Here is a 25436-nt window from a genome sequence, read left to right as displayed (position 1 = left end):
ATAAACAGTTGTTATTGAAAATGTTCAATGTCAATTTACATTTACTTTTCAGATAAATCGAACGCTCGAATATAAGCGAACACGCTTGTTGATAACAAAAACGCGGATTTGTTGATAACAATGAAAACTTGCATTGTTTGCAACATTCGAACTCCGAAATATGGCGGACAAAATAGCAAAGAGGAAAGATTCATCAGACATCTATTGTCATTGGCCCCTTTTGATTCCCGAGCCACTTGCGACAGCAATACCATTGTACGAAGATCGTTAAAGTACTTTATTTCAACCACTTTTTGCGGCTCGAAGCATCCACTGCATAATTAATTTGCACTGTGTGGAATTCATAAAGATTTTTGGAGAATTTTTTAATTTTGCAACATTATGACATTTATAATATGATTAGGTCAGCGGAGGAATTGTTTCGCACTGCATTAGATTGAAATAAATTTTCTAAGTTAGTCCAACCTTCAAGACTGAAGAGGCACTGGATGGAGAAGAATATGACCTGCATATATCTGCGAAGCAATTCAAAGACATGTGTAAAGTCGACAAAACCACACCGGGCTAGTATGTGTGCACTAGTCACTCCTGACTTAGGGTAGACTCCGACTGAGGAGCTCCTAAGGGCGCAACTAGGGCCCCTTGCCGGGGCGGTCAGTGGGGTGTCGCGGTTGCAAACTAACGTGATACCGTGGCGCCCCACATAATAGCCTTGAGGGAACAGAGGGGTTTAGTGGGTATGCTTCGGGGAGAGAATCTCATATAACTACCGTATCTGTCCCGAGGCACGGAGTATGCACTAAGCATTCCCCTCTGAAAAAAAGGGTAGGCTCCGAACTCTTCGGTGGTGATGTATAGTGAGCTGAAATTTTTATTCGTTGTACTTATATTTCTATTATACACCAGTCGTTTTACAATTTAATATGAAGCTATCATGAAATTAGAAATATTTCTCGACTAAATTGGATACGACCAAAAGCAAGTAGTTATTAAACATAATACTATTATGTTCATTAAAGAAATAATTTCAAATTGTTAAAAATTTCTTGAATTGTTTTAAAGCGATGTTTTTTTTTTTATAAAATATTGTACTTTTATTATATAAACACATTCTTTGCGCATTTATAAATTGATCTCAAATCATTTTTTAAAACATTAGACATTGGCTTCTGTCGTACGTTAGTTGATCCGTGACAGAGTACAGAGTTCTTCAATATGCAGCAATGTATGCTAAGAGACTACAGAAACTTTTGTGTAGCATTCGAATCTTCACCAAACGTTGTTAACCTATTTTTTTTTCGATTCGTTCATAGTTTATGATCTGTCTTTCCTTTTCTGTATTGGATGTTTTCCTAACTTCATTAATTACGACTCCCGAGCAGCGGTTAACTTTGCAAACTGCACCAAACAGTGCTAATTAAAATTCTGCGTCGTTTTACTTCATCAACATTACTTCAATGTTTTGTAGTTACATTTTGAATAAATATATTTTAGTTCTAATTGACTCATCTTATTCTTTAAATTTGCGTAATTATTTGAAACAATGAAAGGAGAAAAGATTTAAAAGATAAATTAATAAAAAAGCATTATACACTATTATACATTAAATATTAATATATTAATTTACTAATGTAAAAATATAAATATAAATTACTAATGTAAAAATTTAAATTGAGGGATTTAAAATATTAAATAAATCTTATTCTTATTATAATTAGTTAATTTATGAATGGGAAAGTTTAAATGGATGGATGAATGTTTGTTTGAAGGTATCTCCGGAACGGCTCACGGGATCTTGATGAAATTTGGCACAAATGTAGAACATAGTCTGGAAGAACACATTGACTACTTATTAAGTTTTTTTAATTCCGCGTGGACAGAAACACAGTTGAACGGACGCGACAGTTAGTTTAAAAATAAAATGAAGCAATTAAAATATTAAATAAATATATTCATCATCAGCTCACTATACGTCCCCACCGAGGGGCTCGGAGCCTACCCCAACTTAGGGGTGTTTAGGTCATAGTCAACCACGCTGGCCAAGTGCGGGTTGGTTTACTTCACACATATCATTGAATTTCTTCTCAGATATGTGCAGGTTCCATCACGATGTTTTCCTTCACCGTAAGAAATATATTATTAATTAAAATATTATATAAATATAAATGTATAATGTATTAATAAATATAAATCAATGAAATATTTTATACCTAAAATAACCAATTCAAATTCTACTTTCTAAGTATAATCTTGATGTATGAATAAGGGACGAAACGAAACAAAATTATGCGAAACTTTATGACACGGGTTTGAACGTATTATACGTTTAATAAAATTTGACAAGGTAATAAATTCCGACAAAACATATTTGTGATTATTAATAATATTTTCGCACTGAAATGTTTGTAAGTATTTCAACTGTTTAATTAAATTAAGCCAATTGATTAAATGAAATAAATATATAATCAGCTTTATTTTTCAAATATTTGCAAAAAAATTATTCAAATAATTCTCTCATATGATAAACAAATTTTTGGCCCATCTACAAATATAAATGGAAAACTGACTGATATATCTGCTCAGTTTAGGAAATTGAATTTTTTCATTTAGTTTTCTGTCAATAAGATCTCAAAAATAAGACTTGAAAATTTCTACATTACGTGATGAAAATTTGTAATTATAAATATTTTGTTTTTAGCAGAAGGGCTTAAAATTTTCAATACAGCTTTTAAAAATATATCTACCACGCGAAAGAAGTCGCTGGCATATGGCATATATATTTTTAAAAGCTAATATGAAAATGATTCCTAATTTGAAATGCGTCAATCTGTATTTACGTGAGTGACGTCAGAGCTCCATTATTCCGTTAACTTAATTAAGCATTTCCCGCATTCGAAATAGCGCACTGCACTTTTGCTGCTTTTTGTTTCACTTTCCACCGATGACAATGGCAAAAATCTTTTTGTTATCTCACGTGAATTTTTACTAGCGTCTGAAACATTAAGTTGAAACTATGTTAATGCTATATTTCAATTTAATTTCTTGTTTTTTATATTATTAAATTCAGGCGCTTTTATTAATGAAGCGGATTTCAACTAATTGCGTAAGTCTATGGGCAGCGGCCACATAACTAGTTTATAATATTTCGGGTGGCAACTCGGTCTTTTGCCACTCTGTTGAAAAAAAAAAAAAACTGCTACACCTGGAGATTATTTTGGAAAAATATAACGATGTAAATAACGCTTGTTTGAATTCAGACGAAGCACAATGTTAACTGGAAAATGTGTAAAGGGTCTATCACGAATGTTAGCGATTTGCGTTATCGTAACATCATTGACAAAACATGTTGAAATTTGTAAGAGATTTGTTGTTATACACTGTACTTTACGCTGCAAAAATCTAACACAAATTTCGTGCTAGACCCTCAGGTCCAAAAGGTCCACGATGAAAGAAGTTATCACCTGATACTACTTACTCTAGTACGGATTTTATTTATTAGATCTTCTTCTTCTTAAAGTGCCTCCTTCTTTCGAAGGTCGGCGATCATTAAGGCAACTTGTATCCTTGACACCGCGGCTCTGAAGAGCGAACGGGTACTCTTTCCGAACCACTGGCGCAGGTTTTTAAGCCAGGATTTATTAGATACAATTGTGATATAATACACAAACATTGGGCAAGCTTATTGTAGGAACAATCATCGCTATTATCTTGTTACGTTATCGACGTTAAATTTGATGGGCTATTTGGCTACCAGTGCTTATACGAGCATAAGGAGATGTTAACAAGGTAGTTGCTACATTTACTAAGGATTTTAGAGAAATTAACATACAAATGTTACTAAGATTACTAGAAACAATTGTCATCTTCATCATCATCAGCTCACTATACGTCCCCATTGAAGGGCTCGAAGCTTACCCAAGTTAGGGATGACTAAGCCATAGTCAACCATGCTGGCCCAATACGGGTTGGTTGACTTCACATATATCTTTGAATTTCACGATTTTTTCCTTCACCATAAGAACGTCGGATAAATGTACATATGTAAATCGAAAATCGAAAAATACATTGGTACATAGCGGGATTCGAACCCAGGACCTGCAGATTGCAAGTCAAGTGCGTAACCCCTGAGCCACTGATGCTCTTCTGTGAAAATTGTGATTTTAAACGGCACTTAATCTTTCTAGATCAAGTAATTTCACATGAATAATAAATAGTACAGTTAGCTGTTTAATTTAAAATATAAAAAATAAATTTAAAAATAATTGTTTCGAATATTTTTATCAAGACTTTATACGAATTTTAAATATTTAGTATCTAAAGAAAGAGAATCGAATATCCGAAAAAATTCCGAATATCTATTGGATTTTAGGTTCTTTAGTTCCCGTTTACTTTTCACTACAAGGTAAATAAATGTCTAAGCTTCCATATTTCTTCCTCTTTTGCTATTGTATTAATTCTGTTATATTGTGAATTTTTATTTTCGGAGAATGTTATTCAAGAAGTTCTTTTCTTACAGTTTTGCAAAGGGTTATCAATCCTCCATCTATTTTGGTGGAGCGATAAGTACGCTTTATGTATTATTCTGCCTTTATAAGACAGGGTATCGTTGCCAATGATTCGTTAAAGGAGTTATATTTCTGGATGGATTTACTGAAAAATGTTAGTACATTCAAAATGTGCAACAAACATTATGTGTAATTAGGCAAGTAATATTATTTATTATTAAATTGTAATTTATTACTAGTTTATTAATTAAGGTACATGACATAATTTTAGCAGTGGTTAATTCCTGCACTGCAAGGCAATTAGATGGAGGAATTTTCACTTCTTCTTGCATTACTTTTTAATATTATCAGGATGCAAACTAGCAAGGCCATCTGGATTCGTCGAAATAGCAAAGTGATCACTGCCTATAGACATCACCAATTGTCCTTTAGTCGACAGAGGAGAAGACGCACAGAAAGACAATAAGTCCCTCTTCCTATGCGTCCTCTCCTGTGTTAAATTTCCTATCTCCTCCCATCCGTTCCAAAAAAAAGGCTGGGAAGGGAAAGATGAGTCAATTAGGTCTCCAGCATTCAAACATACAAAACGCGGAATTGCTCCCACGTCACATCTGTCTTCTTTGTGGTAGAAACTTCTGTGTACTTCTGTGTTTGTAAAATAAGATACTTCAATACTACTTCCAATGGTCGTTGTTCGTTGGTATATCGGAGGGATGGAGGTAATAAATCGCAGCCGGCGCGCGATCGATGCCCCACTTATGATACATGGATTCCTGCGCCGGACTCAAGCGATAAAACTTTGATTTGTGATCTTCCACGGATGCTCAATGCTACTAGGATAGTAGCTGTTGGAAATGATGGCCATTGTGCGTGACTTTGTGAATGGAAATATTATTTCACTCAGATCTGAATTACTCAAAGAGACTTTTTTTAATAATTGGAAGTCAAATGACGTGAATCTTTCTTCATTTTATAATTTTCACAAAATTAGAGAAAATATTAAGTAATTTCGTAAACAAAATTATTAAAAATCATTTGAACTATAAAAGTATATTCCTCAATTACTTTCTAACTTAATTACTTATCGGTTTTTTAGTTTAAATATAAGGACTGATATTTTATCGCCTTTACCGGAGAGGAAACGTTTATTCGTTTAAAAACTTCAAGGCATCCAAACCTTAGATACTTATACCAAAATCTAATGACTATTTTTCAAAACTATGCATAGATTACATTCAAGTTTAAGTGAACAATTTTTTTTTCTGACTAGAAACTATTGCGTGTTGAAATTGAATAAAAAGCCAACTACGGCGAAATTAACTGTTTATGTTACTTAAAACTTGTCATGTTGGTAAATGTAAATAGTCAAGTTTTACTTGTTCTATGAATTAATTTACTTAACACTACGATTATTAGGTATTGATAATTAGTTTTTATATTTATATACAAAGTAAACAGTTATTTGCATGACTTGTAACTATATAAGCAAAAAACCAATACATGTTAACTTTAAAATTGTTTTCGACATCATAAAAAACTAGCTGTCGCCCGCGACCCCATCCGCGCGGAATAAAAAATAAAATAAAAACCAGCTTATATGTTATTCCAGACTATGTTCTATATCTGTGCCAAATTTCATGAAGATCCATTCAGCCGTTCCGGAGATACCTTCAAACAAACATCCATCCATCTAAACTTTCGCATTTATAATATTAGTAAGATTATTTGAAATAAATAAAATATTTTTTAAACTTTTTCTAAAGATAGAATTTCTTAAAACTGTGCATAATTCCCAATGAAACTAGGTTGTCAATAATCTTGATGAATCTCTAGACTTTATCTACACTATTTTATAATGAGAGTATTTCTATGCATTGCATTGCAATTTATTTTTCTCCCGCGCGATCCTCTTTCGTTTTTTTTTCAATGTTTTTTTATTGTTTATATTTTATTAACCCCTGAGCCCCTAACTTGGGGTAGGCTCCGAGCTCCTCGGTGTGGATGTATAGCGAGCTGATGATGATGATATTTTATTAGCTGATTTGATCTTTTTTGATGGTGCACAAACTTTTCAGTTAGCAAAGAAGTCAATTACGTTAAACTCCATATATATGTTACATACTGTCAACTTAAATATCATTTAATTTGTCACCAGTTTCTAGAAATGAAGAAGATTATGTTATCGTTCACTTTTTTGAGACGTTTAGAAATATTACTTTTTAACAAAGATGAGCCAGTTGTACAGCTGTCTTCCATTTTGTTTCACAACAAAAGAACAACGTAACAAAAGCATAAATAAGCATTCCATTTTTATTTATTCAAATCTTGAATTGTTATTTTTTTATGACGTTTTTTATTAAATGGAAATTAATTGTATCACATTTGTAACACGGATGGTTAACAAAGACATTTTCCCTTTAGTTGTATACCTCAATGTATAATACTACTAAATTTCTTGTTCTTACTATTCTTGCTAATATAAATGAAAAGTAACTCTGCCTTTCTGCCTGACTGTCTGTCCTGTTTTAATGCCAAAATTACTGAACTGATTTAAATGAAATTTAGTACACAGATAGTCTAGAGCCTGGGAAAGGAGGAGCATAGGCTACTTGTTTATGCGAAAAAAGTGTTGTTTTTTGAAAGAGGGGATGGAAAATTATATGAAATTATAGTCATTGTTACAATTAAAAGCATGAAACTTAGTTTGTTATTTTTGTTGTAAATGAATACGAAAGTTTTGTAAGTTTAACATGTTTGTTGTTATATTCTATTATTTAAAATAATTAAAATGCTACGCGAAGTACACGCGGACGAAGTCGCGGGCACAGCTATTTATAAATAAGTTATAATTGCATATTATATACATTTTAAGAAGTCTATTAACGAAATGCACAACCAGCTAGTGCCAAGCGGCATTACAGTCGTATATTAACTATGTAACATTCAAGTTGGCTTCTTACCAACTTCGAGCAAAATAATTTTATTGTTCTTAGTAGATACTGGAAAATATTTAAATTATTGAAACTTTGCTAATTTGATAATTATATCAAAACGAAATTAATTCTAGGCCTAAGTTTGTTTTCTATTTTGAGTATTTATTAAAAAATTATGTGTTATGTCAGGTCAAGAAGGCTTTGCTCTTATTAACGGAACGCCAGTGAATTCGGAGGCTAACAAAATTAGGTGAACTAAGTCAAACACGATATTTTCCTTTATCGCGTTAAAATTATGTACAATGGTGTGATAAATAAAAAAACACGAAATTTAAATAATGTGACACGGAATGAAAAAAAAAGAAACAAGCTATAAAAATATTTTATCTGTTAATATCTCTTAACATGCCAACGAAATAGAAATGTAACCGCGAATCAAAAATCGTATCAACTGCTGTTTTTAACGATTCAAGTTTTTATTTTTTATTTCCTGACTTAATCACTGAGTTATAAAAAAGTTCTTTCCTTAATTACTTGACGTTTTACATGATTTTAAGATTGTTGGGAATAATTGCTATTTAATTTCCATTGCATTTTACTGTCTGTTTTGTTCACTAAGTGTGTATTCCTGCAGTATTGCAAATATATTATGAAAGGCGTTATAATAAAAATATTGGTCAAAATTCGATTTTGAATCTATTCGTTCGATTATCTTTAACATTGCATGGACATTTGCAAACGAGGCTTTCACGATCGGTCGCTATCATAAAGAAATTAAAACGTAATTAACCATCCGTTTCGCGGCCCGACTTTCTTAATAATGAAAATCTTTGACTTCAATTATAATTTGGCTTAAATAATTGCGATTTGATCCATTTTAAATTTGAGCGATATTACGATAGCATCATGCCGCCTTGGCAGAGATTACATCCTGAGAAATTCAATTAAAACAACTTTTATTGAGGCTTAATAACTTTGACACTTCAGATATTAACAATTGTTGCGATAGAAATCAAATATCTTTAATAGCTTTTCTCCTTGACATCTTCTAATTGGATGTAATTTTTCCATATTCAAATTATAAATTCTAATTGCCCTTATGTTATATTAACCAAATTGGAGAGACGTACATTAAGAGCGTCCGAAATTGACGGACATGCGAACATTGTTGTCTACTGTCATGTTTGTTTATGAAAGAGGGGAGAGAGGTGAAACAGGATCAAGAGAAGTGAGAACGCGTTGCATTTGCCTCCAAATTGAGGGCGTGATGTTGTCTTTATAAATTGATGTGATTTGTGTTGCTTTTGATGAACAACTAATCCGCAGTCTTACATTTAATGTAAACATTCATTGTAATATTATTAATTATCTAGAATCGCTTTCGTGACTTTAACACATACAGCGGTCTCTAATCAATAAGTAACTTCGCACGCGAGCTCTGCGCCGCGGCTATAACGTTTGTCACAGTCTGTTATTTGCTACGCGTGTATTTTTCTTAGTATTTGAAAGTACAGCTTATTTCGTTTTTTTTGTACACCTAAGCGTTATCGAACTCATTAATGTTCACGAGTGTTCAAAAAACAATTGAGGTTAACCTTAAATTGATGTAGTATTTTTGTGCTCCTAATTGTGTGTTCTAATATTATTCAAAAGAACAATCTAAGTTATAGTCAATGTAGTGGTTAAAATAAGTTTTTCTTAAATAACTATACTTACATGTGAAATCTGAGTCTATGCATATCAAATTTAAATTAAGGTTGTTAACAAGTTCCCTTGACGTCTATAAGTAACTTTACTTCATAACAGTACAAAAGGATGAAAATGCCTTTTATATTTTTTATATATTATAAGGTGGAAAACGAACATTCGTCAAAATGACGAAGCGACCGCTGCCCATAGACATCCGCAATTGCAGAGGCGTTTCCTACTTTATATCCCTTTCCCATGCGTCTCCTCCTCCATCAAATCCACTTCCCTTTTCATTCTTTATGAGAAAAAGGTGAGTAGGTAAACAGGACTAAAATAAGGCCTCCGGAACGAACACTTAATTTAAATTACTTCCACTCCACGCCTCATGTAAAAACCATATGCATATGGTTTTTACGAACTTCATACACACAAAAATCCGCCTATCTATCCGTTTGTCTTGGACCATTTATATATTGTTAATGCTTTGTAGGAATTGAATGAATAAATTTTATATTACAATGTTTCGTTACTAATTTTTATTTTTGGTGTATTTTTAGAAGTAATTTTGTTCATATAAACCATATGCAAGTTTTAAGTCTTACAGTTGTACTATACTTTGCTAAAGTACACACTGACGATTACCTATCCGGTCGTCTGTGGACGCTTTAAGATGACTTTAGGATAACCACAGACATTAATCAAAGGAAACGACGTGACGTGTCATTGTGTTTCGAGAAAACGTACCCACGACTATATGAAGATACACAGCTTACGTAGAGTTGTTTAAAATATATTTTACGTCTATTTTTTGTTATGTATTTTTTTTTTACATTTTTATTATGCTAGTTTTAAGGTTAGACATAAGTTTTAGGGTTAGATTTTTAGGAAATAGATAGATAAAAACAATAAAAAAGTAATAGAAGTATAAATTTTATTTAATGTTTTGAAGGGATAAAATTGAAGTAAAGTATAGTTTTACTCTTACATTAAAATCTTAAATAGGTTTTATTTATTTATGAAATGGTTGCGACATGAAGTTGAATATCAACATATATAAATGTATATCTCTAACAAAAGCTTGAGGAAGCCAGTCGCATGTCACTCAGTATTAACTCGCGATGGCCTGACCTCTCCTCTGATAAATGACTGGCGGTATTTTCTGACTCCTAGCTCGAGTTATTTATGAAGGCTCCTATTAGCACATGTATAGAGTATACGGCTTAAGGAGAAAGACAAAATGGTACACGTAACTGTGAGTTTTCACTGAAGAAACATGTACATAAAACATAAATAACTTTCAATATCTTTGGAAAAAAAAAGCTGCGATAACATTATTTTATTAAGATTTTTCAGAAGTAACTTTCGGTTTGATTGCACAAAAAAAAAACTAAAACAAACCTTCAGACATTTTATTTTACTATTTAATAAATAATAACAATTCTTACAAATTATTTTATTAGTGATTGCTTTCTTAAAGATCACTATTATTTATACAGAAACAGATCAATTTAATATAGTACGTTGTTGTGTAATGCAAAAACGTACATTCTTAACTGTTATAATATGTTTATCTGTTTTTATTATATAAAATACAATACAATTCAATTTTATTAGTAATATATAAATAACAGGTCATAAAAGCAACTTATGAACATACGAACTTATTCAAAACATCGTTCATCCATCCACCCATGATAATATTATGGTAACTTTCCGTTGGGTTGATCGGCCGTTGGATCAATCGGCTATTCTATGCATTCAATCGGCCCAATGGAAAAAAACTATTAACAGAAACACTTGTTAATATGCACACTTTGTTTTCTTCTGTTTTCACGAGACAATAATGTTAGTACCTATCTATAAAGTCGAAATATGAGTCAAGGTGGTATCGAAATAATAAAGGACGACATCGTCCGCGTGGCATTTAATATTAAAATATGCCATTGTTCTTAAATTTTATAAAAATGCACCTCGGAATAAAACTATTGTGCACTACATCGAGCCAGGCGAGCTCGCGCGAGCGACGTTATCGGTCCAGCGTCGCGTCAATATTTTGCAAAATATTGATTACTTTACTAAAATTAATTAAGCCAATTTAACTCTCGTACACATCAGCTACTTTCCATTAAGGCTCGGAACATTCGGTCCTGGCATTTCTGAGATTAAACGGAGGAAACTCGCGGACAGACAGAAGAAATAAAAATTGTTTTTTGTTATAAGTAACATAAATATAAATGTGCATCACATATAGTTTTTTTATTCTGATTACATACACTTCAATTTCATTTATCTGTTTAGATGTATGCGGTTTATATATACCCCACATTGTCGTAATCTGTTTGATTTGTGTCAGTCGATGTATCATTTGGCGGGTTGCAGAGTGACCTTGAAGATGGCTTCCAATCTTCTGTTGGAGTAAATAACTGCTTGCCTCTCTGTAACAAAAATATAGAGTTAGTTAAATCTTCAATCATTTCTAGTTTTTTCGTTCTAATGGTTTTACGATGAATTTCTTAGAAAATAAAAGCGAAATCTAAATAATCCATATGGTTACTTATTTTAAAAAACACAGTGACCGAGGGTCTAATGGATGGAATAGCGCCATCTATTGACTCTAATTTAAAATAAAGATTTTTTATTTAAACTAAACAAAATTTAATGTCACATGTATTATATTATATATTGTAGAATATACTCGAAAACATCGACAAAACAAAAAAAAAACAAATAACGTACATATCCTTTATAGAATGCCCATCCGACACCCACAGGGAATAATATTATCGTCGATGTAGCCGTGATCCAACCGAGGATGTCAGCGAACAATGGAAACTCATAATCAGCGTAGCTTGGCGCCTTCCAATCGGAGAATATAAAAGCAACCACCGCCTGCAAAATATAAATATAAGTCAAATTATATTATTACTAACTTTAATACGCAAATTATCCAACACACAGTCGTTTTTTCACACTTTTTGTTTTAAAGAATACAGCGTAGTGAATATAGCACAGGTCATTTCATAATTTTATTAAAGAACAAGGCCCGTAATTGTTATATTTAATTGAATAATAAATAATATAAACTTACAATACTTGCTACTGGCAAGGTAACGGCCCAGGTGGTTGTCCAATAGAATCTGAGGACTGCGTTAAGTTTCATGTTCATGGCCGCTAAATCATTCATAGCTCGTTTGATGCCGTAAGACCAAGCTACTGCTGCGCTCTGAAATCAATTAGCTTTTACATGATAAGTTCTCACTAAAGTTAATATATTAAAGGGCGTCGATGGCTTAGGGGTTAAGCACTTGACTTGCAATCTGCAGGTCTTGGGTTCGAATCGCGCCTTGTACCAATGTATTTTTCGATTTACATATGTATATTTATCCGAAGTTGTTGCGGTAAAGAAAAAACATCGTTATGCAACCTGTACACATCTGAGAAGAAATTCAAAGATATGTGTGAACTCAACCAAACCGCTCTGGGCCAGCATGGTTGACTATGGCCTAGTCACCCCTAACTTAGGGTAGGCTCCGAGCCCCTCAGTGGGGACGGATGTATCCTAGCTGATGATGATAGAATGTATTTAAAGTGACGGACTAAAAAAATAAATAAAAAAATCTTAAGATACTCCCTGTTTACTTCATATCTCCTGTGATTTTAAGCATGTTGTAGCGAGCTCTACTATTTCGATATCTTTATATTATTTAGTAGTTCCCCTTACCTCAGCCAAGCCTATGAGCAGGATAGCCCAGGAGGCGGTGTTCCACTCTAGCAATGTAAACAGATAGACACCGCCGCTGAAGCACATTGGGATGCCAAGGATGAAGCAACAAAAGCACGTGGTTGCTGTAACCTTAAAAGAATACTAGGTTTTAGACATTTCCTAGTAGGCAATATGTACTCTTAAGACACTTTATATGATAATATTCCTTATTTTAATACAAAAAAAAACTTTAATTCCAAGCGAGGTAAGTTGTTTGAAGTTCAATTATGATGTAGTAGCGTTGTGTCACTGTTGCTTTTAACTTTCGAAGGTCATGGATTCGAATCCTAATATGTTGATAACATGGGTGCATTAGTAACATATACTTGTTAACATAAAAAAGCACTCGCTCATATTTGTTACCGATAGCCTTATCTGCTATCGTTGGTACACACTCATAATAAGCTAAGTGGCAATCATATATCGATTTATATCTTTCTCATAAGCTACTGTTTTAAGAAACGAGGAGGATCTTTATCATGCAATTCACGTGTAGAAAGTTTTACGATGACTACCACTCAAGACTACTGCATTCCCTTTTTTAAAGGAATTAAATTGATTTGATTACGATCCCACCTGATGCTAAGTATAAGTACCGAAAAATAGTACACGATAGCGCAGTACTCCTATACACACTATACTTGAAGGCACCCACGTTACAACAATATTCAGGGCCCAATAATCCGGGCCTTTGTTAAGGCGTTAGGGCGGTTATGAGATCTCCGTGGGCGCTGGACAGAAAGGGGCGCCACATGACTGCGAATTATACGATCTCACATAATTCTGTTTACCTCGACCTCTCCTCCGAGACAAACTAAAAAAGTGCTTGTAGAAGTCTCGCCCAGGGTACTACTAGAGGTTACTTCAATCCTTACTTGCTCAACAAGTTGACGAATAGTATCATAAACGACTCACCATCCAATATCGCTTTCTGAACTGTGGCCACTGATCCACAATCGCAGTGTTGATTGCCTCTATACCGGCGAACTGACTACCAAGGCCGAGTATAAACAGCATTAGGAAGAACAATATCGACCACAACTGCGGTATGGGCATTTGCAGCAACGCTTCTGGATACGCAACAAATGCTAGACCAGGTCCTTGCTCTGCTACATCTGAAGAAAATTGATTTGATTTGTTATGATACAAAAGAAATTTATTTTTGTATCAAAACACCTTTGGATAGGTAATTAATTTTATACTTAACACGGATAAAAAGTATCCACCTACTACCACTTTACTTAATAGTTTAAGGGGAAGGTAACACAGTGAAAGGTGACACTATTAAGGAGGTAAAGATGATTGTAGTGACGGAAGATAAATTAATCTGGACTTCAATAACCTGGTGCACAGATCCCTTATGAGTGGGTTAAGGACAAGGAAAAGCTGATAACGAAGTTATATAAGTACCAGTGTTATTTTAGAAACATGCCAAAAATAACGTGTTGTTCTCATTGCTAGTACATGTAGAGATTAAGGGCACCGTCAATATTGTATTTTATCAGGCGATAACTCTTTATTATGACCATGTTAGGTATTAAAGTCAAGTTCGTCAATAACAGTATGTGCGTAGTGACCAATAACTAGATAAACTTTATTGAAATAACAGGTTCCCAGTAATGATATGGAGTTAACGGATCAGTTATTTAACAACAAAAATATTTATAACCGTTACAATTTTTTTTTAAAAACCATGTTAAGGATAATGAGGACAATGTCAATTTCAGTTTTCCATGTTTCTGGATAACAGTTAAATTTTAGATTATTTTACATTTTCGAATGCTAACAATTCCTTCCGTCTGTATCCTGGTTTTGTGTACTGTTAATCCAATTCATTATCTCTTGTCTGAAATCCAAACTGTGGCTCCGGAATGAAATCAACAAAGGATACTGCGTTCGCGGATCATTCGACGATTGTGTACAAAACAATACGTTCATCTAAATATACAGGATGTTTCAACCTTTCGTAATGATTACAATTTTTGTTTTATTTTTACTCAAATAATATGGCAAAGGTCAAAGTTACTGGATGAAATAAAAAGTGGCATGGTAAATTTATGTCGGAAAATTAATTTGAAGGTTTAGTAGAAAGCATTCTAAATAAGCTCGGTGACCATATACAAGACAATGCAGTTGTTAAGAGATTGATAACCCATACCAGAAGACAAGTATTCAAAGATAATTCTATATCCATAAAAGTAACTATAACCGACCTCTCTTGGTGAGGGGCAGGTGTGCTTACTTTGTATGTAGGTGATATTAATAAAATACTGTAGATAAAAATTAAGGTTTCAAATTACGATAAATAGAGAATTTTCTGTCGTAGAGATTTATTATGAAGAGATTTTAGTATCTGACATTTGACATGGTAAGCATAAATATAGATGTCGACTGCCGTAACAATGTGCATACCGGAGGCCTTATGTCTATGTCAGGACGGGTGAGGAGGTATTTGAATTTGGCAGAGAAGGGGACGAGTACGAAGGGGAAATATCCTCTTTATACATGTCCCTCCTCTGTCAATTAAACGTAGGCAAAGCATCTGCAGATGCTTATGGGCCCTTTACTAGTTTGTCACCTTTTTCTATGAAGAAAATGAAAAGGCGGACAATATGTATTAGTAAAATTATCACAACAATAGACTTCTACGGTAATAGATAGTGCCAATAGAATTAGAGATTAATATAGTAAAAAGAAACACGCTTTATACAGTTCAACAGATACTCGCAATATGTTTGCTTTGGCCCACGGTTGTATGCAATTTACTTGGATTAATTAACTTGATCAAATCAACGCCGTGTGGTTCAGTAACGTTTACTCGAATGAAACAAACATATCGAAAGCTTACGAAAGAAAAAAAAGTGCAAAAATAAATCACAAATATTATTATTTTTTGTTTTAATACACATTTTATCTATGTTTTTCAAACAGAACGAAAAGGATGGCAATTTGTTCATGCAGGTGTTAGGATATTGGAAAATCAACATAAAATGTAATTTTTATCAAATATGACAAAATGATATCATGACCCTTCGAAGTAATGAATACATATTAGAATTCAGCTATTAAAAAAAAACTTACCATCTATTTGGACTCCCATCAATTCAGCTTGAAATCCGAGTACAGAAAATATAGCGAAACCCGCGTACACAGAAGTCAAGAAATTTGCAAAACAGACGAACACTGTGTCAAAATGACAGTTATTGTAGAAGCCATTGTATGATGCCAAGGTAATTAGAGATCCACACGCCACGCCAAAAGAATAGAAGATCTGTACAGAGGAAAAAATTAAAAAGGTGAGCTTCCACTGTAGATAAATTTGTATAAAAATTCTATCATGTTATTCCACATATTTTCTTGGAAAAAGTGGAGACAACAATAAATTTTAGGACGATATCGTTGACGATTAATGTGGACTCTAATCGCTTTCTCAAATGATCCTGGGAAGACAGAAACGAGGTATGGTCCTGAGTCGCCGTAGTTATGCGAGGGTACGAGAAGAGTTTCCCCTGGGCCCTACAGAGAGTCCTGGCGCGTTCCTCACAGGTTTTATTGAGTCAAGTCACATAACCCTGTTTTTCCACCTAGGCAGGGTAACTTTAGAAGATTTTCCCGATACCAAAAAAAGGGTAGCCTAATTCCTCAGCATGAAAACTTATTTTAAATCTGTTTCCAAATTAAAGAGTTGTTCAAATAATTGCTCAATTTAAGAAAATATTTAACTATTCTAAAAGTGATTAAAACTGAAGAAGATAAATTGGTACAAAATGAATTCTATATAAGTTGTTTTACAAAACCATTATCATAATTAACTTCATTTACTCTTAATTCATCTTTTCAAAAGATTTATGCTTATCACGAAAGTTTTGAACTAATATTACTTGTAATTGAACGATCAACGAATTAGATTAAAGTGCAAACTTTAATTTGAAACCAAATGTTATTTATATCAAGAAAAAAAGACGCTAATAGTGAGTTTCAACTTCTAAAGACAAAATTTGACTAAAAGAGAGTGTCATTATTATATCTCACTAGCGTTATTAACAAGTATGGATGGATTGTGTGAAAGTGGATATGCGTAAGAAGGGGGTAAAATCAGATATGACGGCTGATAGAGATGTATGGAGGAGTAGTACATACTGTGCCGACCCTCCATAGGGATAAGGGCAGGTTGATGATGACTAGCGTTATTAACACAAGTCAGTAATTTCAGAACAAACGTACCTGTGAAGCAGCATCTCCCCATACTCTTGCGTCTAGAAGTGTGCTCCAATCCGGTGTCAAATAGAACACAATTCCATCTCTTGCTCCTTCCAATGTCACTCCTCTAATAAGGAGGGCTGTTAACATTACGTAAGGGAATAACGCCGTGAAGTAAACCACTTTACCCGCTGACTGTACACCCTAGATAAAAACAATACGAGTATATGTATCAGCATCTAATGAAATTCTCGGTACGATATTAACTTTACGGGAAACCAATTATTGCAACATGGAATTTCTAGAAATACCAAACAAATTTTGAGAATTGATTCAAAAATGTTTTGCTATAGTCTATGAGTTCATTCCCATTTCTTATCTATGCATGTCGTGGTCATATTTTAAGTTTAGCCATTGCATGAAATAGGAAATACGAGCTGTTCACATGATGATGTAGATAATATGTCACGAGGTACATACGAGTAAATAAATTAAAATTCAACTGTTGTTGATATTGAATATGAATATGTTTTATGTATGAAAATATACTACTTACTTTAATAACACAGAGAAATGCGACAAACCAAGCAAGGGCAAGACATCCGACAAGATGCCACTGAATCGTTCCCCAGTTTTCCCAAGTAGCGTCGCCGCGGCCCAACACACGCTGTCTGAAAACAAATATCTGTTCAGTAAAAGAAACTAATGATAATAGATAGGAATTTCTACTATGAATTTAAAAACAACAACTGATATCATATTCATAATATAAATACCAAAGTATAGATGGATGGTATCTCCGGAACAGTTCAACGAATCTTGATGAAATTTGTTAAATATGTAGAACACATAGGCTTATTACGTATTTTTATATAACTTCAAACTTTCGTGGTTTTTACTAATAAACTGTTGTAAACTTTTGCTAGTTGACTGACAGTCAACCCGTGAACATGGCGCATGCAACTGCGCCGAAATATCGGGAGCTCAAACAGCCTATTTGTTTTAAGAATCCCGTTTCTTACGAACAGTTTACGTATTTTTAATTTCGCGCAGACGGAGTCGCGGGCGTCAGCTATAATAATATAATCCTTTCATAGAACTCATTAAACTTCAAAAACATAGATTTGTAATTAAAAACTTTGCAATTGCCATGTGCAAAGTTTTTACGTCCTTACATTTTATATCACCCACATTCTAAAACTGTACTCTGTCCATGAGCCAAGTCGTGGTAAACACATTTTATTATAATTTCCACGCGTTAAATGGTCCGATGATAATAAATATGAACAATGTTAATTACGTTATTAAATAAAGTAAAAATTTTTACTATCTAAATTTTACGACTTCAGATACATTTATAAGTTGAGATTTACCTCTTTATCGGCCAAGTGTGGTGATAAAATTTAAACAATTAGATTAAATATTAATATTTGTAAGGGCGTTATATCTAATCTTATTTCTTACTAATATTTTAAGTACATTACGCTGAAAAAATCACGCTACAAGATCACATAGTATAGGCTAATTTCATGCCTTCCACGATAGAAGTATCCATAAGTCACCAGTCATACTCAATAATCTTAGTCGACAATGATAACGTTTTATGCCTGTAATAAACTGATCTCGAACCATTTTTGATTATCCAAAGTGTAATGAACATTTATTAATCCTTTTCCTTTAAATTCAACCGATTTAAAGAATTAAATTTATACTGCATTTCAAACGTAATTATTATAAAAAATTTCTGAATTATTTCAACGATATATTTTGGCAGTTAATCAGTCTTCACACAAAACTATCAAGTACAAATTCAATAAATAATAATACTAAAAAACTTACGTATAATATTCCTCAGCTGCGATAGTTCTTTTCACATTACTGTACCAAGGTATTGTTTCGGTGCCATTTAAACAATATCTACCATCGTAAGGCTCGAAACCTGTGCTCATACAAATCTCTCCAATGCTTATACAACGCCTTAAATAATAAGTAAGATCTGTTGAATCTCCTGTATTGTTAACCCTGCATTGAGCATCGTAAAAACCACTGTAACAAACTAACAAATAAACTTTTTAACAATCTTATTCTATTATATAAAATTCTCGTGTTACGGGGTTCGAACTTGAACTCCTCCGAAACGGCTTGACCGATTCTCATGAAACTTTGTGAGCATATTCAGTAGGTCTGAGAATCGGCCAACATCTGTTTTTCATACCCCCCCCCCCATTTTTTAACTGCGCCCGGACGGAGTCGCGGGCGACAGCTAGTAACTTATAAATTATTTGTGTGACTACCGCCTTTTTTGCGTGCATAAAATGTTGCATACAGAAAATTTAAATATGCAAGATGTTACGATTATCAGACCTCGTATTCCTTAAATGTCAGCTTCGGGTAATTTAATTATGTTACTGTGGATTTCGACTGTCACATTGTCACCCCTTTCATCATGTAGGAAAAACCAGAGACAGCAATATGTGTCAATATAAATGACATTAAAAATATTTATCAAGTTAATTCCTATTTTTAGCAATTCGTTTTAACATTTTTAGTTAATGTTTTGAATTTAATTTTACTACGTTGTACTATTACACAAATTCTTTCATTTGATACCCACGTTGAGGTGGTCGTAAGAGAGAGATTTACAAAGATACTGAATTTAAAAAACTGCATTGTTATAATGAGTTAAGGTGTGTCTAATTTTGTAAAAATCAGACAGCTGAAGGTTGTCCTAATTTAGGTTACAAGTTTTGTAAAAGATATTTTTTATAGGAGAAGGGAGCAAACGAGCAACGGACCGAAGAGTAAATATATAAGTAAAGTAATAGTAGAAATCGGATGAACTTACAATCTGTGTTGAATTCATTCTCACATGATCCCCAATCTAGATTGCCGGCTATTGATACAATCGTGTAGAACAGTGTCCAAGCTACAATGATCATATAGTAAATACTGATCAAACTGATCACCACCAATGTGCAGTAACCGAGCCCACTGAAGAAAGGCGCGATTGCCTCAAACGCTTTCAAAGGCCCCAAACTTGTATATTGTCCAATGTATAATTCCAAGAAAAACAATGGTAGACCAATCAGGATCATCATCAACAAGAACGGAATTAAGAATGCACCTAAAACCAACAATTACTTTATAAAAATTAACATTTTACAAAAAATATTAACTACCTATATGTATCTATAAATATACGTCTAGTATGTTGCGTTTACATTCAAATATGTAAGCCTAGCAAAGTTTTTTGTGACAATCGCCATTGTATCGCCAAAAGTCAATAATATCAAAATTAGTATGAGATTATTGGTGTATTTTACGCCCGATAGATGTCGTTAGCATTCCGATGCACAAATTTTAATAAAAATTTTGTCAATAACGATACTTTGGCGATTATTACAAATATTCGTGCTAGGCCCATTGTTTATAAACACAACGACATCAAACACATATATTATTCAACAAACGCATCGAACATTGACTCACTCTATCAAATAGTTTGACAAAAACGTAATATTTGTTTGATCATTGGGTATAAAAAAATATCAAGACTCCAGTCGGACATATATAGAAACAAAGCCGCAAACGATTGTCATTTTGTTTGTTTTGTTCCAAACATTTTGTCAATTGAACAAAAAGTAAAAGGGAAATTTAACATACTTCGGGATTAATTCTTTAACAATACAGTATGTGAGTACTTTTTGCTCACCTCCGCCATTTCTGTATGCAAGGTAAGGAAAACGCCAGACGTTGCCTAAACCGACTGCATATCCTAGGCACGCTAGGATGAATTCAAGCGGACGGCCCCACGCCGCTTTCTCTGGAGTACCCGTTGATGTGGTCACCTGAGCTGGTACTTTACCATTAGCTTCGCTCTAGAATAAAATAGAATTCGATATTTAAAATTTACTTCAAGGGATGCTATCTTGATCTGATCTTTTTTTTGTATATCATTAGGTGGCAAACGAGCAAACGGCCACCTGGATTCGACGCAATAGAGAGGCGACAGCTGCCCATAAACATCCGCAAATGCAGATGCGTTGCCTACCTTTAATCAACGGAGAAGGGGACGCACAGAAAGAGGATATTTCTCCTTCCTATGCGTCCCCTCTTCCGCCAAATCCACTTACCCTTCTCATCCTTTCTTAATAAGAAAAGGGTGGGAAGGGAAAGAGGACTAAAACTAGGCCTCCGGTACCACACTCATTAAACGCGGAATTGCTTGACGCCTGTCTTCTGTGCGGTCGTGGTATTGCACCGGTCGACCCGGCCAATTCGTGCACCCAACAAATATTGTTGTTGCGGGATCTACCACTGTAATCTGGATGATGTAGTTAATAGTTGACTCAAAACACTGCTTTATTTATAAGTAAAATTCACTGAGAGCAGATATAATGCAACATATATTTTCTTCGTATAATAAAATAATAAAATGCATCTACCACTTTCTTGTATTTCATTTGTTGTATTTATTATTTATTTTCCTACTACTGTCACCACTAACTCCGAGCACCTCAGGTGGGATGTATAATGAGCTGATGATGATGATTTATTATTTATTCGTAGGAAAACCGAAAGCCGATTTAACATTGTTAGGGAATAATTAGAAATTTGCATTGTATGATTTATTGTTAAATAGACATAAATAGTTTTAAAAATGCTAATTGAATCTTTGTTACAATCCTGTTGGGAAAAAGAAAATTAAAGAAGAAAAACTGTACGAATGCTCGAAACAAATAAAATAAAGTCTAGGCTTCGAATATGAATTTGTCCCATTCGGTGTCGAGACCCTTGGTCCGTGGAGTCCTAGCGCGCTAGAAGGCTTTTTAAGGAAACAGTAAAAAGGTTAATCGACATCACAGGAGACCGAAGAGCTGGCAGCTACCTCGGACAAAGAATTAGTTTAGCCATTCAAAGGGGGAACGCTGCCAGTATCTTCGGATCTTTGCCTAAAGGGACACCTTTTAATGACATATTTTAGTTTTTATATTATATTTAAATTAAGTGTAATTAGGTTTTGTATAATTGGATTCAATTTAAATCCTATTTAATTGTCTTTTTATTTAAATAAAGTCATGATTCATAATTTCAGTTGCATGAACATTAGACATATCTTATCCTTTAAACATTCATGACTTTGATAAAAACAACTACGCTGCTACTTGATACTATATTGCTTGATAACTTTAATTGGATACACTTTTACATTGTTACATATTTTGTAAAAAGTGTAAATTAAAAAAATATAAAAAAATAAAAAGGAGTATTTTTTAATTAATTTTATAATTTTTTAATTGTTTATTGTTAACTTACCTGATTCATAGTGTAATCTCCACCAGCCATTTCCGGTAGCTGTTGTCGGAATCGTCGTATTGTGACCAAAGTCTTTTCTTGTACAACATATGCAAAAGATATGCAAACAATGTTACAACCATGCGAACGTTCACAATATACCAGCCCCGATCAATGCACGACTCAAACTGCCTAAATATTGGTAAAAACTATTCATTAAATCTTATCTTAGAAAACCGATAACGTCAATGATAACAAAAAAAAAAATTAATATTGCATCTGAAAATTGAAAATTTACAACATTCTGCGTTTATCTTTAATTAAATTTTATTATATTTTGTTGCTAATTGTTTCGTATATCAGTGGCAATAGATAATTATAATCTGATGTTACTTGTATTAAAAAATACGTGTGCAAATTTGTCCTGACCGATATCAGATTGATAATCTTTAGCAGTACTTGTAGCTTTACGACTTTACTGTTCATCAATGAATTCCATTGTCAATACATCTTGCTATCATTTATCGATAAAACTCATCTTCGATAATCTAACAGATAAAGTTTGGCACATTTTCTAGAGCGTACAAACTTAAAATATGTAGTACAGTGTGGTTATTATATTACGGTTGTATAAAATATGTTCAACTGTGATTTAAATAATAATAATAATAATAATAATAACTGCTTTATTGTAACACTCATATACACAATTATGTGGAAGCCTTGGTTCCTGAACTAGGGCAAAGCCCTGTGTTTCAGGAGCCAATCCCTTCCCCCATTATCATCATCATTAAATTAATTTTACATTTAGTGATAAAAGAAAAGAAAACAATCATTTATGAAATTTAAAAAAAAAAAAAAACAAACATTAAAAAAAATATATATAACTAACTTATTTCCGATTTTTTTTTTTTTGCATACGTGTGTTTTAGATTGGTGCGTGTGTATGTGTGTGTGTGCGTGTGTGTTGTGTATGTTTGAGTGTGCGTGTGTGTGGGAATGTTGGTGTGTGAATGTATCCCTATGAATATGTCAGATGTGCGTATAACTATAGATAGATAGATAACAATAGATAAATTAGCAACTAGTTTTTTTATTTTTTATATGAGAATTGTAATATGTTTTTTTTCTATTTCATTTTAAGTTCTCACTCTTCAATACTTATAAGATTTTCACAATCTCTGTAGTCTAGGTTGTTTAGCCAATTATTTGCATGTTGTTTCATTTTATAGTAGTTTAAATTATACACATTGTGTTTTTGGTTGAGTAGGTTGTATAATCTAGGTGCTTGAAAATTGTATTGTTTTCTTGCCATTGAAGTTCTAACTACGGGCAACGGAGATATGTGTCTTCTTTTATTTCCTGTTAACGTTCTGTTTCCATTACGATGATAATTCTTAATACACTCAAATATGTAACATTTTCTAACACTCATAATTTTAGACTTTTTATAAAGCTCAGAGGTGGGATATCGGAATGAAAGTTTAAGTATTACTTTGAGTAAGGCCCGTTGCGCTCTTTCAGCTTCAAGTAAATAAGTTTTAGAGGCTCCACCCCAAGAGCAAATGCAATAGTTAATAATACAATGGCAAAGAGCTTTATATGTTGTAATCAAGAGCTCAGGGCTGGCTACCTCTCTCAATTTTTTAAAAACATATATTAGCCTCCTGATTCGTCCCGCTAATTTGTTTATGTGGAGACCCCAGTTTAATTTATCATCTAGAATAACTCCCAGGTATTTAATACTATTTGTTCTTTCTATGGCTGGGCAGGTGCAATATATTGTTTTGTTTGAATTTCTATTACATGGAGCTTGATGCATAGTAATGGTAAAATCTTGGGGAGGTTTTGTGTGAACCATTTTGTGGAAAGCTAGATATTTTGTCTTTGTCGTGTTTATCGTAAGTAAGCTATTTTCTAACCATTGCGAGATGCGTGTAAGGCCACTATTAGCAAAACTTTCGACTGTATCCCAGGATTTTCCATGAAATAGTATCACAGTGTCGTCGGCAAACATGAGAATTTCAGCGTTAGGGAGCTCCATATTACATAGCTCGTTGATATAAGCTAGAAATAGCGTCGGTCCGATCGTACTTCCCTGTGGAATTCCGTAGGAGCAGGAAGCTGCCTCACTTATGAAAGATCCAACACGAACTCGTTGTATTCTGTTGCTCATGAAGTCTTTAAACCAAGAGAGTGGTGTGCCTCTTATTCCAACATTCTGAAGCCGCGTTACGAGGACTGGCACTGACACAGTATCAAATGCTTTTTGAAGGTCTAAGAATACACCTATGCATTTTTCTCCTTTATCTAAATAATCAGCAATTTTGCTTGTTACCCTAAGTACTGCATTTGCTGTGGAACGATTTGCTCTAAATCCATATTGATTGGGAGAAAGTATTTTTTTTTTCTCAAGATAGTTAATGAGCCGGTTATTTACAACTTTCTCAGTTATTTTGGAAAGGGTACTTAGTAGGGGGATAGGTCGATAGTTGGATGGAGAGTGGGTATCCCCAGACTTATAGATGGGTACGATAATTGATTCCTTGAATGGGGAAGGAAACTGTCCCATTTCCATGCTGAGGTTGATGAGGTGAGAAATAGGTGCACTCATTATATTAGAAAATCTTTTTAGAAACGAAGAAGTTATTTTATCCCATCCCGGTGAGCTATTGGTTTTGAGGTTTTGGATAATAATTCGTACTTCGTCTGGGTCGGTTAAAAAGAAAGACATTGAATTTAGAGGGATTTCATTCTCTGATTCTTTGGCTAATTGTAAGTCTGTTTTATTTAGTTTATTAAGTGTTATATCTGCCAATGATTTCCCGACATTTGTAAAGAAATTATTAACACGATCTAGAGATTTTATTGGCGAATGTTCTATTGTGATTAGATCTTGCGTTGAAATTTTGCTTTTGGTCATGTTACATAAGTCTTTAATGATTTCCCACGTCTTTTTGCTATTTTTGAGATTTTCCTTAAGCTGTTGTTGGTAATATTCGTGTTTCAATTTTTTTATAATATTGTTGCATACATTCCTATAATTCTTAT

The 25436-nt window shown here is 33.5% G+C and overlaps 1 protein-coding gene across 1 annotated transcript; it reads right to left on the bottom strand.

Annotated features, from left to right (window-relative positions):
- Positions 1 to 10738: 10738 nt before the first annotated feature.
- Positions 10739 to 22581, bottom strand: LOC106720196 (sodium- and chloride-dependent glycine transporter 1). Its single transcript, XM_045678927.1, has 12 exons — positions 22407 to 22581; positions 20803 to 20968; positions 19936 to 20214; positions 18930 to 19146; positions 17647 to 17761; positions 17115 to 17294; positions 15972 to 16161; positions 13806 to 14005; positions 12849 to 12980; positions 12216 to 12350; positions 11864 to 12016; positions 10739 to 11562 (listed from the first exon to the last, which is right to left on the bottom strand). The coding sequence occupies exons 1-12, from the start codon at positions 22434 to 22436 to the stop codon at positions 11437 to 11439; spliced, it is 1923 nt and encodes a 640-aa protein (XP_045534883.1). The 5' UTR covers positions 22437 to 22581; the 3' UTR covers positions 10739 to 11436.
- Positions 22582 to 25436: the final 2855 nt, after the last annotated feature.

This window comes from Papilio machaon, chromosome 8 (genome assembly GCF_912999745.1).
Source record: "Papilio machaon chromosome 8, ilPapMach1.1, whole genome shotgun sequence".
Taxonomy (NCBI): domain Eukaryota; kingdom Metazoa; phylum Arthropoda; class Insecta; order Lepidoptera; family Papilionidae; genus Papilio; species Papilio machaon.
Note: the sequence above shows the minus strand (reverse complement) of the source record. Positions and strands in the feature narration are given on the sequence as shown.